We start from the raw sequence: 15,502 nt of genomic DNA, 5'->3' as shown, positions 1-15,502 counted from the left end.
TGAGTGCGTTTGATTTATTTTGAGGAATGAATCTTCCCTAGGCATGGATCTTGCCCGAAGCATTTCTATTTAGGGATGCATCTTCCCCGGGCTGGATTGGCGTTATACAATACCAAAGTGACTGATTGGCGGTTGCTATGTATATATTTAGGATGGATCTTCCCTGTATATATATATATATATATGGATCGGGTTGCACACCGCAACAGGTCTTATGGCTATATGTGGATCTGGCTGCGCCCCGCAACAGGTATTGTACAGTGCTGAGTGATTGAGTGTGCTGAGTATTAAGCATGGTGAGAGAGAATGCGAGACAGTGAGATTGAGTACTTTGAGAGTGCGAGTACACGAGTTCATCACTGAGATGCATTGCATTTGACATGCGTACTTGAGATACATGCATAGAGATACATTTCCTTCTGCTACCCGGTTTTGGTGACATTTATAATTTTACCTATATCTTGACATGTAGCCATAGAGATGTACTTTCCTCATGCTATCTGAAAATAAAACATCTTATTTAATGTTGAAAGTATTTTTGGGAAAATCATAGTTTTCAAACTAACTCATATTTTCGGAAATTTTGGTAAAAGATTTGGGTTTTCACTAAGAAACTTGAAAAGCATGCCTATTTTCTGGAACTATGAACGAGCTGAGCATTTTATTTCTGGGATTCTTCTTTTATTACTTGTGTTGTGTTGTTATGAACTGTTGTTGGCTATTGGTGTTGGAACAGACCTTTGTTCCAGCTCGTCACTACTTTCAACCTAAGATTAGATTTGTTACTTATTGAGTACATGGGGTTGGTTGTACTCATACTACACTTCTGCACCTTGCGTGCATATGTTGGTTGTTGATGCTGCCGTGTTCGATGGGAGATGGATTTGAAGATGTACCTGCATTTCGGTTTTAGCTGCCTTTTGTTCATGGTAGCCTTAGATTCATAAAACTCTATTTATGTATTTTTCAAACAGATGATGTATTTAATCTATAACAGCTTTATAAACTCTATTCTTAGAAGTTCATGAATTGTACTACCAGTCCTTGGGAAGATTCTTGTGTTAAATAGTTGTATTATCATTTATTCTCTTAATAAATTTTATTGCAATTGGTTTAACGTCAATTGGCATACCTAGCGGGTTGGGTTAGGTGCCATCACGACTAGTTGGAATTTGGGTCGTGACAAGTTGGTATCAGAGCTCTAGGTTCATAGGTTCTACAAGTCATGAGCAAGTGTCTAGTAGAGTCTTGCGGATCGGTATGCTGACGTCATACCTATCTTCGAGAGGCTACAGAACATTTAGGACATACTTCCCATCTTTCTTTCCTTATCGTGCGGTATTGATTCAGCTTGAAACGTAACTCTTGAATTCTTTCCACGCATTCGTATGCACATGTGAGCGCTCGGTGTTAGTTGTGCATCGACGACTTGTGATTCCATGGATGAGGTGCGAGATGTGATTTCGGTGTGCTGATGATGGGCCAATCTGGATGATTGGAGGTCGGGTTTTGACTGTAGCTTGAGCACGGAGATTTTGATTGTGTATGCACGTGCTTTTGGAATTATACGTCTGATAGTGTTCCTATGAAAGGAATTTGTGGCTCGATGAGTGGTTAGATGGCTATATAACGAGTATGATGTGACGGCGGGAAGTGTTCAGATTGTTCAAATGTGACGAAAAGAGTTTGCTTGAGATATAGAAAGGACTATTGGGTGTTTGATTTCTGTCTTGATGCAACGTATGGTTCCGAGTTATGAGTGCATTGAAGGATAATTTCTGTTGCTTAATGATGGAATGAAATAGGTTCTCATGCCTTACTGTTGAGATCAGAATCAGGAAGATTAGGCAATTTCGTAGTAGTTGTGGTTGTGAAAGGGTATAAAGAGATGTCAGTTGAGGCTAAGTAGGTAGGTTATAACCTGCGAGGTGATCTACAGAAGTGTAATTTTTATGATGTTGTGTGGAGGATTTCTCATCTACTAGTGGGTTATATTTGTGCAATTTGAGTTTGGATAGGTTGTTATAGTTGACCGGACAGTCACGAGGATGAATGCGAGATTTGCAGATGATTTGAGGTATTAGATGGGTTGTGTTACATGAGCTTGTGAAGGATTTAGTTGAATCTTACTGTGATATTATGGCAGTAATGGGGTATTATTGTCAATTATCAGATAATTTTTATTCCATGGCTTTGAGCCAAGTGGGGGAGTCTGCTATCGACGATTTGATTGCTTGGTTATATGTTGTATTGGTTTTGGTTTGAGGTATGCTAGTGAATTAGTTATTACATGCAGAGGTTGAGATTGAGGATGACTCAAGTAGGGGAATTTATGGATACGGGTTGTATTACACTCTATGGGTACATGGGAATTCATGGAATGATTAAGTGGTTATTTGTGAATGTAGTGTGCATGGAGTAGGAATTTACTTGGTTGTGTTAAGGTGGGATTGCTTCTTTGGGTGTCTTCGTGCTAATGGGGCACAAGTCGTTTGGTCTGTTTGGGGTGGTACAATTGAGATTTGAGCGAAGTGGATGACTCTCGAGAATGGTTTTAATGGATTCAAGATTTATATGTAACAATTGAGAATTTCGGATTGGTTTATGGTTAGGATCGGATATTTGCATTAGATGGTGTCGAGACTCGCGGTATTTTATATCCTTATGGATTCTATACTTCAGTATCAAGGAGTTGAAGGAAATAGTTTTCGGTTAGCAGAAGGTCTCTTTAGAGTGGGTATCCTGGTTGTGGTACTTGTGGGGTACTTAAGAGGTAATTCAGCGGTTGGGCCTTAGGGCGGTGTGGTTCTATGCTAGAGTTTGTGGGGCGAGTTTGGTTAAGGATCGTGGTGTTCTAGCAAGGAGAAATATCAACTTGAAGGCAATTGAGAAGGAACTCGGAGAAATAGGACAGTTTTAGTAGTAGGTCGGATCAGCACGGCAATGGGCATAATCGATTCTTTGAGTACCTATGATGTGGTGAGTTTCTACAGCTGTTTTGTGGCAATGCTCTTAGGTTTTGTTGACCTGCGTGGCTTGATTAAGTTAGAGGGATTCGGTTCTAATGGCTTGGTTACGCGTTAATGGGTTTCGAAGTATTTTTGATAGTTTCTACCATAGTTCGAGGTGAATATCTCCTGCAGGCGTGAGGAGCATGTTGAGTAATGTGATTTCCTCCCAGATGAGATCAAATGGAAGGTTCCTGGCTAATTGAGTATGTAGTTTGCCGGTGATCAGAGTGATTATGAGATTCTCATACCTTTTCAGACGGGATGATAGATGCGGTGTGATGTGTAGGATTGAGATTTGTATGTGCAAGGTCATGGTTCAGTTTTGAAGGGAATGGCATAAATTCTTAGGCAGCATGGACGGTTTGAGATGACTAGGTGAATGATATTACTACTTGGTATTGCTTGAGAAGGGTGTGTATTTTAGAAGGCGCACTGTATTTTGATTTACGGATGCTTCATTGGTATTGTGGTACTCTCTTGGTTAATCGACTGCTAATATTCAGATTTTTGCTATGTGGCGCGGAAGAATTATAAAAGTATTCCTTGTGGGATGATCGTGTATGAGAGATGTGTTAGACATTCGGGCGGTGGAGTTGGGATCAGATATGGAAATTCATTTGTTCTATGGATTTGGAGACTGGGAGTTCTTAGAAACAAATTGTTTCTTGGTTGTGGATTGTGAAGTTGTGGCCAGAGCTAGCCAAATGATATTAAATGCTATGGTTCAGTCGTGGTGGACCTTCGGATGGTTATTTATCTATTTGTGGATGACTAGGGTTGATTTGGGGCTCGTTGGTGGGCCAATGAGGATGTGTATTCTACACTAGGTCAGATTAGTTGGCTCTGTACTGCTACTGTTAAGGGATGTTCCACTCAGTTGGTGTTGAGCTCATTCGTGTTCTGATGTGTTCTGTGAGTTACTCTTCTATGTTACTAATGGTTGCGATTTGTTGGTTATATTCACACATAGTGCGGTTCTGTTTGGGCCTTACAACGGAATTTGAGCGAGATGGGTATTAGGGTGTTGAGTGACTGGTTGCGCATTTGGTGATGTTCTTTCCGGTCTGTGGTATTGTGTTATTGGTTCCTCCATGGTTATGGTCATGCACCTGGGGTACTTGATGTCAAATTGTGTGTGGTTGTTGATTTTAAGCAGTGTGGCTTGAGGTATCTCATATGGATCAGTGTTTGGATGGGGTCACGCATTGCAGCGGAGGTATGTTGAGATACGATCTTTTGTGTTAGATTCATGTGTTATGGTTCTACGGTGTGTGATCGGCTTTTAGCATTGTGTTTTGGCGGTATTTGTTGAGCTTGCAGGACGATTCTCTCGTTTGAATCATTTTCCATATTTTAGTACATTTGAATTATTGTGTATGGGTGAATGGATTGCACGATTTGTGGCTCTAGGTAGTATTGGTGTTGCATGTCAGTAGAGTAGTTGGTATTTGATAAGATGAAGTCGTCGGACCTAGGATGGGAGCTATCGGATTTGATTGCGATATATTTGGAAGGATAATATCGGAAGTCGGCTTAGAAATTGGCTATAGGTCTTGTTGAAGGAGAGGGCGCTCCATGACTTGTTGATCTGATGAATGGTTATGAGTTTCCGCGTGTTTCTTTCATCATCGGCAGTATACGAAGGTTTTAGAACAAGGTTTTGTTTGATATGAGGTCTATTACCAGTGTTGGGTTGTTTTGAGCAGCTACTGTGATTAGAAATCATTGCTACAATTGAGTTATGTGGTATATCCTGTTATTGTGCCTTGTGTTATGGTTATGGCTTGATACAGCATGTTGAGACTTATATAGTGTGCAGATTGCGTGGTTCGGGTCTTGTAAGAAATTCCGAATGTTGGAAATAGGATTGTGTGGTTTACGGGCTAAGGTTGAAGTAATGATCTTCAGTATATTGCATTGTCGAGCCTATATGGGATAGGGTGACGTGGGATCACTCCTGGGTATGTGCATGGTAAGGTTATACGGTAATTTGATGGCTTAAGAAAAACTATGGTCACGTTCGAGGACGAACGTATGCTTAAGTGGGGGAGGATGTAACGACCCGATCGGTTGTTTTGAGCATTTGCACTTCGCTCGGTAGTTTATGGGCATGAGTAGCTATATATGATGTATTATGACTTATGTGAATCATCGATTTTGGTTTTAAGTTTATTCGGAACAGATTTGGAAGAATGATTCTCAATTAGGAAGCTTTAAATTGAAATAGTTGACCAAGTTTAACTTTTTGTGAACTTGACCCCGGAACGGAGTTTCGATGGTTCCGATAGGTCCGTATGGTGATTTTGGACCCAGGCGTATGCCCGGTTTTGCATTTTGATATTTCTAAAAGGTTTCGGCACAAATTGGCAAAAATTGGAAATCTGAAGGTTTGGAAAGTTCAAAAGTTTGACCAAGAGTTGACTTTGTAGATATCGGGATCGGGTTGTGGTTCCGGGAGTTGGAATAGCTTCATTATGTTATTAGGGACTTGTGTGCAAAATTTGAGTTCATTCCGGGTTGATTTGCTATGTTTCGGTACGAGTTATGGAAGTTGAAAGTTCAAAGTCATTTAAGTGTGATTTGAGGTGTGATTCGTCGTTTTGATGTTGTTATGTGTGTTTTGAGGCCTCTAGTAGGTCCGTGTTATGTTATGGGACTTGTTAGTATGTTTGGACGGGGTCCCGAGGGGCTCGGGCATGTTTCGAATTGTTTTCGGATCATTTTTCCTTCATGTTTGATTGCTAGTGTAATCTGGTTTTCTGTTGCCTCATTTGGTCTTCGCGATCGCGAAGTAAGTGATGCGATCGCTTAGAGGGAGAACTGGAACTTGGAAGTTTCTTCACCGCGATCGCGGAAGGAGTAATGTGATCGCGTAAGGGAAAGATTTGGAGCTGAGTATTCCTTCTTCGCGTTCGCGTGTAGCGTTACGCATTCGCGCAGTTTTCTGGAGATTGGGCGTCACGTTTGCATGATTCAGCCCGCGTTCGCGTAGTGGTGAGTTGAGAAGGTGGGGGCAGAAGGTTCTTCTTTGCGTTCGCATTGCTCTTGTCGCGATCGCGTAGCGCAGGTTCATGTGTTCATCGCATTCGCAGGTGATGCTCAGCGACCACGTAGAGTATTTTTGCCTAGTGATTATAAAGTACTCTATTTCGGGGGTTTCGACCATTTTATCATTTTTGGAGCTATGGAGCTCGGATTGAGGTAGTTCTTGAAGCAATTATCACCATATGAATTGGGGTAAGTGTTCTTTACTCGGTTTTGGTTATATTTCATGAATTTATCTTCGATTCTAGCTTTTGGTTGATGATTTTCAAGAGGAAATTAGGGGTTTTGGCCTAAAGTTTCATAATGTGAATTTTTGAGTTTTGAACATCGATTTGGAGTAGGATTTGAGTGAAACTAGTATGGTTAGACTCGTAATTGAGTGGGTTGTCGGATTTTGTAAAAATTTTCGGGTTCCAAGGTGCGGGCTCGGGTTAGGCTTTTGGCCGATTTTAGGCTTTTGATTAAAGATTCGACCTTTATTGATTGGGTTTGTTTCCTTAGGTATTGTTTGGTGTATTTGAGTTGCTTTTGGTTAGTTTTGAGTCATTCGGAGGTTGGTACGCGCGAGATGGCATTCTTGGAGCATCGCTTGGCTTGCTCGGTATTGGAATTTGGCTTCTTCGAGGTAAGTAACACTTCTAAACTTAGTGCTGAGGGTATGAAACCCCGAATTACATGTTATGTGTTTGGTGTTGAGGTGTCGCACATGCTAGGTGACGGGCGTGTGGGCGTGCACCGTGTGAATTATGACTCCGCTATTTCTGTGGTACTCTGTAGTTACCTGACCTTACCTATAACCATGAAATTGCTAAGTACTAGAGCTCATAAGTTGTGATCCATGTTAGAAACCCTATCTAGGCTAGAAGCTTATTCTGTTGAGACCCGCCGAGGTCATTTCTGCTGTTGAGCTATCTACTTTCATTACACTTACATACTCAGTCATGCGCATTCATATGCATATCATATCTCAGTCTCTGTTGTTATTTATTGATACATCATATCATCATTTTCGGGCTAGTTTCATGATATTTTGAGCCCGTGAGGGAGAGACAGGAGAGATTGATGATTGAGTATCATGCCATTACGAGCCCGTGAGGGAGAGGCTGAGGGCCTGATTATGAGAGACATTTATGGGATCGGGCTGCACGCCACATCGGGTTTTACTGATTTATAATAGCGCTTGGGCTAAAGGAGCCCCTCCGGAGTCTGCACACACCCCTAGTGAGCGCGGTTAATTTATATTGAGGGATGAATCTTTCCTAGACATGGTTTATGTACGAAGCATTTAATGTGATGGGATTGCACGCCGCAACGAGCCTTATGGCTATATATATATATATATTGATCGGGTTGCACGCCGCAACGAGTCTTATGGCTATATGTGGATCGGGCTGCGCGCCACAGCAGGTATTGTACCGTGTTGAGTGATAGAGTGTGCTGAGTATTGAGCATGGTGAGACAGAATCCGAGACAGTGAAATTGAGTACTCTGAGAGTGTGAGTGCACGAGTTCATCACTAAGATGCATTGCATTTGAGCTGCGTACTTGAGATACATGCATAGAGATATATTTCCTTCTACTACCCAATTTTGGTGACATTTATGATTTTACCTGTATCTTGACATGTAGGCATAGAGATGTACTTTCCTTATGCTATCTGAAAATGAAACTTCTTATTTATTGTTGAAAGGATTTTTGGGAAAATCACAGTTTTCAAACTTACTCATATTTTTGGCAATTTCGGTAAAAGATTTGGATTTTCACTGAGATACTTGAAAACCATGCCTATTTTCTGGAACTGTGAATGAGCTGAGCATTTTATTTCTCAGATACTTCTTTTATTACTTGTACTGTTGTTATGAACTGTTGTTGTCTATTGGTGTTGGACCCGACCTTTGTTCCAGCTCGTCACTACTTTCAACCTAAGGTTAGGTTTGTTACTTATTGGGTGCATGGGGTCGGTTGTACTCATACTACACTTCTATACCCTGCGTGTAGATGTTGGTTGTTGATGTTGCTGTATTCGATGGGAGCTGAATTTGAAGATGTACCTGCGTTCCGGTTGAAGCTGCCTCTTGTTCATGGTAGCCTTAGATTCATAAAACTCTGTTTATGTATTTTTCTATATAATGTATTTAATCTATACCAGCTTTGTAAACTCTATTCTTAGAAGCTCATGATTTGTACTACCAGTCCTTGAGAAGATTCTTGTGTTAAATAGTTGTATTATCATTTTTTCTCTTAATAAGTCTTATTAAATTGGATAGTTATTAATTGGCTTACCTAGCGGGTTGGATTAGGTGCCATCACGACTAGTGGATTTTGGATCATGACAATATCCAATCTCCCACTTCAAAATTCCTCAACTCAGGATGATGATGCAATAATTGGAGCTTCATCTCCCTATTAAGTAAGATGTTATCAACCTCAATGGAAGTTGATTTTTCTGGTAAATAGGGCAAGTGAAGTGGTGGTGGCCTGCCATAAAGTGCCTCATAAGGTGTAGTTTTTATGGCAGTGTGGAAGGAAGTATTATACCAATACTCAGCCATGTGTAAGTAGGAATACCAATATGTGGCTTCTTCAGAGCAGAAACATCTTAGATATGCCTCTAAGCACCTATTTAGGACCTCAGTTTGGCCATCTGATTGAGGATAATAAGTTGTAAGGTGTTTAATTGAACTCCTTGAATTGCAAATAACTCCTGCCAAAAGGTGCTTAAAAATACTGAATCTCTGTCACTCACTATGGAATCTGGTAGTCCATGTAGTTTGTATATGACCTCCATGAATACCTTAGACACAAACTGAGCAGTATAGGGATGTTTCAAAGAGATAAAATGATCATATTTACTCAATCTATCCACTATAACTAAGATGACTTCATATCTATGGGATTTAGGAAGGCCATCTATGAAATCCATACTGATTTGAGACCAAACTACCTCGGGAATAAGGAGTGGTTGCAAAAGGCTAGGGTAGGCTACCAAATCAGCTTTATTTCTCTAGCAAATATCACACGTTTGAACAAAGAGCTTGACATCTTCTCTGATTCCCTTCCAGTAGAATAATGATAGAATCCTCTTAAGTGTTGCTTCTATGCCACAATGACCACCTTGAGGAGTAGAATGCCACAATGATATAATATTCCTTCTAAGCTGAGAGTTCTTTCCAATTACTAGCTTCCCCTTCCTTCTCAACTGATTTTGAGTCCATGTAAATTGATTGTGACTTGCTGGATTGGTGTGCAATTGTTCAATGAGGGTCTTCAAATCAGCATCAGTATTTCAACTGTCAAAGATAGCCTGCAGCAGCTCTGAACTAGTCGTGGAGATTACTAAAGAAAATAACTCAGCTCCATGTACCCTACATAGGGCATCATCTACTATTTTTCCACCCCTCTTGTATTCAATAACATAATCAAAAGACATCAACTTTTTTAGCCACATAAGCTAAGAATTTATGTGTAGTTTCTGCTCCATTAGAAATTTTAGGGCCCTCTGATCAGTTCTTATAATAAATTTCTGACCAAGTAGGTGTTGGGACCATTTTGTGACAGCATAAACAATAGCTAAAAGTTCTCTGTCATAAACTGAAAGGGCAACATATCTTGGAGAGAGTGCTTTGCTGATAAAAGCAATAGGATGTCCTTGTTGCATTAAAACAGCCCATATACCATGTCCACTTGCATCAATTTCAACAATAAAGGTCTTGTTAGCATCAGGCAATGCCAATATTGGAGCATGAATCAATGCAGTCTTCAACTATTCAAAGGCTTCTGGAGAAGCAGGTGACCATTTGAAATTATCTTTCTTGAAAAGGTCAGTTAGTGGCTTGCTAATGGTACCAAACCCTCTGATAAACCTCCTGCAGTAACTAGCTAGCCCAAGGAATCCTCTAAGGTTTTTAACATTAGTAGGTAAGGGCCACTCCTTCATAGCTTCTACTTTTTGAGGATCTGTTGAAACCCTTTTAGCAGTAATAAAATGCCCCAAATATTCTATCTTTTGAACCCCAAAGAAATATTTGCTCTGCTTAGCAAATAATTGATGCTTCTTCATTTCTTCGAAAACATACTTCAAATGCAAAAAATGGTCATCCATATTGCTGCTATATATCAGTATGTCATCAAAAAGGACTAAGACATACTTCCTAAGGAACTTCTGGAAAACTGAGTTCATTGATCCTTAAAAAGTTGCTGGGGCATTTGACAACCCAAAGGGCATTAGTGAATACTCATAATAGCCAGCATGAGTTCTAAAAGCAGTCTTTGGTACATCCTCTACTGCCATGCTTAGTTGATGATAACCAGACCTTAAGATTTTGGATCCTCCTAGTTCATCCAACAGATCTTCTACAATAGGAATAGGATATTTATTTTTTTACTGTCTGCTTGTTCAAATCCTAAAAATCGACACACAGCCTCCAAGTACCATCTTTCTTTCCAACCAAAACTACAGGTGCAGCAAAAGGGCTGCTACTTGGCTGGATAATACCTTGATCTAACATCTGTTTTACTAAGGTTTCAATAACATCTTTCTTGACTGAGGGATATCTATATGGTCTTTTGTTTATAGGTTCAGTTCCAGCTTAGAAGGACAATCCTATGATCAAACACTCCTCTAGATGGTGGCAATTGTGTAGGTTCTTTGAACAACTCCCTAAACTCATTTAACAAGTTCAATAGTCTAGGATCTTGTTCAAATGTCTCTTTAGTTTCCAAAGAACAGCATTGTACTTCATTACACATAGCAGGCATTACTTGTATCATGCATAATTTAGATTGTTTACCTGAAATTCTAGCCAACTTTCCAGCTCCAGGAGTCAGAATTTGCTTTACTGAACCTTTAAGTACATGCTTCCTTTCTTTGTAATAGAACTCCATGGTGAGTGTTCTGAAGATCATTTTGATATCTCTCAATGTTAATAACCACTGAACTCCTAGTACCGTCCCACAAGATCCCAAGGGCAGTAGCAAGAATTCAGAAGAAAATTTAGCTCCCTGTAGAAGTCAAGAGATTTTGCAAACTCTATCCACCTTAAACATGTTTCCATTGGCCGCTGCTACTAGTTGTGGTGTAGTTGCTCTCACGGGGCATTTTAATCTCTCTACTAGCTCAAGGTCCATAAAATTGTGAGAGTTTCTTGTGTCCACTAAGATGTGCAAGGGTTTTATGATACCCTAGTCACTCTTAGTGTCATGTACCCCAAGGATCCATTCAGAGCATGAATGGAAATTCTCACCTGCTCTATTGGTTGTGACAATTCCATCTTCTGCTCTTCTAATTCACTTACCGATTCCTCTAAAAATAGCTCTTCTTCTGGTTCTTCTAATTCAAGTAAGTATATCTACTTCAAATTCTTACATTTATGTCCCACTACATATTTTTTATTACAAAAGTAGCATAGACCTTTAGCCCTTTTTTCATTCATCTCGTCTAGACTTAAAGTCCTTTTGTTAAATCCATTAGAAGTCCCAGCATTACCTTGGTTAGGAGTTGGCAACAATGGTCTGCTATTATTTCTTTGATCCATGATCCTTCTGGGAACACTGGTTGGTGCATTATTTACTGAAGAAGGTTATCTAATAGTAGCTAAATAAGCCTCTTGCATTCTAGCTGTTTTGTACACCTGGGATAACGTAGTGGGATCGGTGAGTTTTACTGTAATATTCGACTCATGTTTCAGTCCACCAAGAAAATAACTAATGGCATTTTCTTGTGATAGACTAACTCTGGTGAGATTCCTTTCAAAAACAGCTTGGTACTCCTTGACAGTACCTGTTTGTCTGATCTTCTTGATCTCTTCCATAGGATCATCAAAGTCGACTCCAAATATTTCCACCAATTCCATCACATACTCAGTCCATGTAGCTAGATGGAGATTGCCCATAGCTCATATGTGCTAAATGCCATTGTATAGCTTCACCTTCTAACTGCATTGCAGCCACCTCCACTCTTTCTTTAGCAGGAACCTTCTCCATTAAGAAGAATTGCTCAATTTTGAACACTCAATACTTCAAATCTTCCCCATTAAACCTCAAGAATTCCATCCTCGACCACCTCGAGAAATTGGAGTTGTGATGGTTATAACTGGCAGGACTCTTTTCTCTTGTTGACCTTTCATCAAATGGTTCACCTTCATATTGTATAGGAGTTTTATCCCTTTGATTTTCTCCAAAATGAGTCAATTGCTCCTTTAGTTCAAGAACAGTTGGTCCAAACGTTTCAGATTTGAGTCCTCTCCAAATAAAGCCCCAACATCTGCAATTAATTTTTGCATCAATTCATGTAAATCCCATGGTTCTTCTGTCGATGTGTCATTTGATCAAACACCTTTCGCCATGACTGCCGAGGATGATCGGCTCTGATACCACTATTAACTCCATTGCAGGAATTCAACAAGGAATTCGAGGATCGAGAAACTGTTCAGGAGTTACAGAGAACTCGAAAAGTTCAGCTATGGAATTGTAAAGAAGAAGAAGAAGTGTAAAGAGAGAGAGAGAGAGCGAGAGAGAGAGAGAGGGAGAGAGAGTTAGAAAGAAATGTAATAGTTGTGATTATCATTTGTAGCTATGAATTACAATGCTATATAAGAATTGAGAGTTGACTACTATTTATTACAACTAAAGGAATCTTCCTCTAACTGCTTTCTCTAACTGTCTAACTAACTTCAGATGACCCCTAACTAACCTTTAACTACCAAGTTGACGTGGCACTGAGCTGGATTGTTCTTGAGCTCACTGTGTATTTTGTGTATCAGTTATTTCCACCATTGTTATATACAATTTTTTTGCTCATTTCGTCTTTTTGGTCTCATTTAACATATAATAGTAAAATAAAAGGTAAAGACCTCTCTTATAGATTAATCACAAAAAATATACAACTATATAAATAGAGAACCCATTGTGAAAATAAATTTGTATTTCACGAAAACCTTGAATCAAATGCCTAGTGGCATGATCAAAGCCGATGATCATAAGCTATGTCCTCCATCACGATCTCGAATGAAACTATATGTGAAATCGTGCACCGTTTGAAACGTATATCATCGCCATTCTTAACCGATACTCTGGTTAAGCTCCGTTTCGAAACCTTGTGGGGTTAGGAGTAAAGCATCCCGAGGTTGGCGCATCTTGTTGAGTGTGGAAAAGCATTGGGAACCCCAATTTTTTTCTTCGGAGCCGTTTCTTTTTCCGCCCCCCGCCCCTGCATAGCGCTTCGCATTTGCAAGAGCCTTGTCACATGGCAGTTCATAACTATGTTTTCCGCCTCTTTACTTAGAGAATGGTCTTTGCAACCATTCCTTTTTCCTTGACGATATGGCCACAACAGTCCGTTTAAACGCAAGCCTCAAGTATTCTTCATTATCTGATTTTTTTCCTTTTTAGCCTCCTAAAAGTATCTTAATTTCACTCGTTCTATTTATGTTTCATTAGTTTTAGCTTTTATGCCTGAGCATAATTGGTTTTCCATTGACATAAAGGAATCCACTAATGCTTAATCATTTCCAGAAAACCATCAGGATCCAGCTGCATCCTCAAATTTGAAATATCTAGTTCTGTTTCGTAGAATCCCATCAAGTTCATGAAAGTGTAAAGATGGTCTTGTTTTGAAGGTTGTGTTCTGACTCTATCCACCTTATAGTGTTGGAAGGTGAAATTTTCTTATGGGAATCGGAAGAGCAGTAGAGTTTCGGATGGTCTTGGTAAGTGAGACTCTCCATGTTTGAGCTACACAGGCTGTAAATCCAATGTCTTAGAATCTACTTTCTGGGAAGCTATTGTTTTGGGCTCATCATTCTCCCCAAACATTTCATGGTATTTTCAACTGTTCTGGCTGCGGCGAAAAAACAGCTATTCTTGCTCCTTAATGCATTCCAGTAGTAGGATACTTATCTTTATAGGAGTACTATGCACCTCTTTTACAGAGTTTAGCTTTCTTGATCATATGCCATGGCATGGATGTTTGGCTTTGATCTTACAACGATAGAATAATGATTGGCTGATGTTTTGCTGGTTCTTAATATTGATTAATTTATATTAATGCTATATTAATGTATGCAATATTAATATAAGTATACATATGTTGTTGTTGCTAAAACTTAAGTATTAACATAGCACTACATCGTCTTATAGAACTATACACTTTGTTTTTAAATGTGTCATAGTAAGTTTTAATCGAATATAATTGAATTTTCAATTAATTCGTTGATGATGTATCCGAGCAAAGTACTAATAAGGTGATCGAGAATAAAACATTCAAGATTATTTATAATATCTACATATATTTAACAATGCGCGCGCACACACACCGGGTTTCGACAGTTTTCTAGTAGTGTATAGTGTTCGCCAATTACACATAAGAAATTGTTTGGCTAAATGTTTGTTCTTGGTTGAGACAAACGTTGATATTTGGATGATGAAACGTGACCCAGAATCATGGGTGAAACAGTTTAGCATCTGTCCACGATTTACACGTTGATATTTGTTTATGATGATTTTTTCTTGATGCTTTATGGTGAGTCTTTTCCACGTAGGTGTCAGGTTGCTCATTACTTGTTTCGATTGGCTTCAAGGAAAAATGGTGAAATTTTGTGGAGAGCGAGCCTATTCTACGTTTGCTGATCATAAAAGCAAGATTGGCTAATCTTTTGCTAATTCCTTTTATCTTCCTATTCTCTTTCTAGGCCTTCCTACTTAAAGTTTACTATTTGTCTAGCTAAAACCTTCAATTCTTGTCGACATCAACATCCATTTGGATTTTTGGTTTCTGGCCATATCAGGGATTGCAATTGTCTTCCCCCTTACAGCAAGTGACATGCTTAAAGTTGTGAAATATGCGCTCGAGGTTCAACGTACACAATTTATGCATAGAGAGCTATATGGTGGATGTACATTCATTGCTTATCTGCTAGAAGAAATATAAACAGTGTTGTGGTTCTGATTGTGGTGGCACACAATTTTGTAATTATTTTTTTCATATATATAATTGATGCCTTTCTCAAAACTTTTTGTTTGACCAAAAAGTGTAAACCCTTGATTAAACTAATTAATTTTATGTAACGAGGGGTTAAACTTAGCTAGTGATAATAATCTCAGATCTATAATCGGTTAACACAAATAACGTAGAACAATGTTGGTAGGGGATTAAATACGGTGTACATTTAATGTTTCAAGATGATCAATGATAGGAGGATGTCAAGCAACAAATAACAATAAATGACATTAGAGTAAATAAGGAGAATGATTCACCCAATAATATTGAATGAGGTGGATGACTCTTCCTTCTGACAATGATGAGTGATAGATAAATACTAGAATATTGGAACTATTCTCGGATCCGATGGGTAAAAGTATGGATTAATAGACAATCGAATCTCTTTAGAAAGGTAGTTTTTGTATTTTATCTAGAGAAAATCTGCTTTTCGAGGAATGTTCTTATTAGA

General features: G+C 39.2%; 1 protein-coding gene across 1 annotated transcript; it reads right to left on the bottom strand.

The window, feature by feature from the left end:
* Window positions 1-9,819: 9,819 nt before the first annotated feature.
* Window positions 9,820-10,236, bottom strand: LOC142167781 (putative mitochondrial protein AtMg00860). Its single transcript, XM_075227657.1, has one exon. It carries the CDS (start codon window positions 10,234-10,236, stop codon window positions 9,820-9,822), a length of 417 nt encoding a protein of 138 aa, XP_075083758.1.
* Between the last annotated feature and the right edge of the window lie 5,266 nt (window positions 10,237-15,502).

Source organism: Nicotiana tabacum, chromosome 2 (assembly GCF_000715075.1).
Source record: "Nicotiana tabacum cultivar K326 chromosome 2, ASM71507v2, whole genome shotgun sequence".
Taxonomy (NCBI): Eukaryota; Viridiplantae; Streptophyta; class Magnoliopsida; order Solanales; family Solanaceae; genus Nicotiana; species Nicotiana tabacum.
The sequence above is the reverse complement of the archived record's forward strand: the minus strand, read 5'-3'. Positions and strand labels throughout refer to the sequence as shown.

Bases quoted from the DNA above. Each gene is read 5' to 3' on its own strand.
- LOC142167781 (XM_075227657.1), bottom strand. From the start codon at position 10,236: ATGAACTCAGTTTTCCAGAAGTTCCTTAGGAAGTATGTCTTAGTCCTT.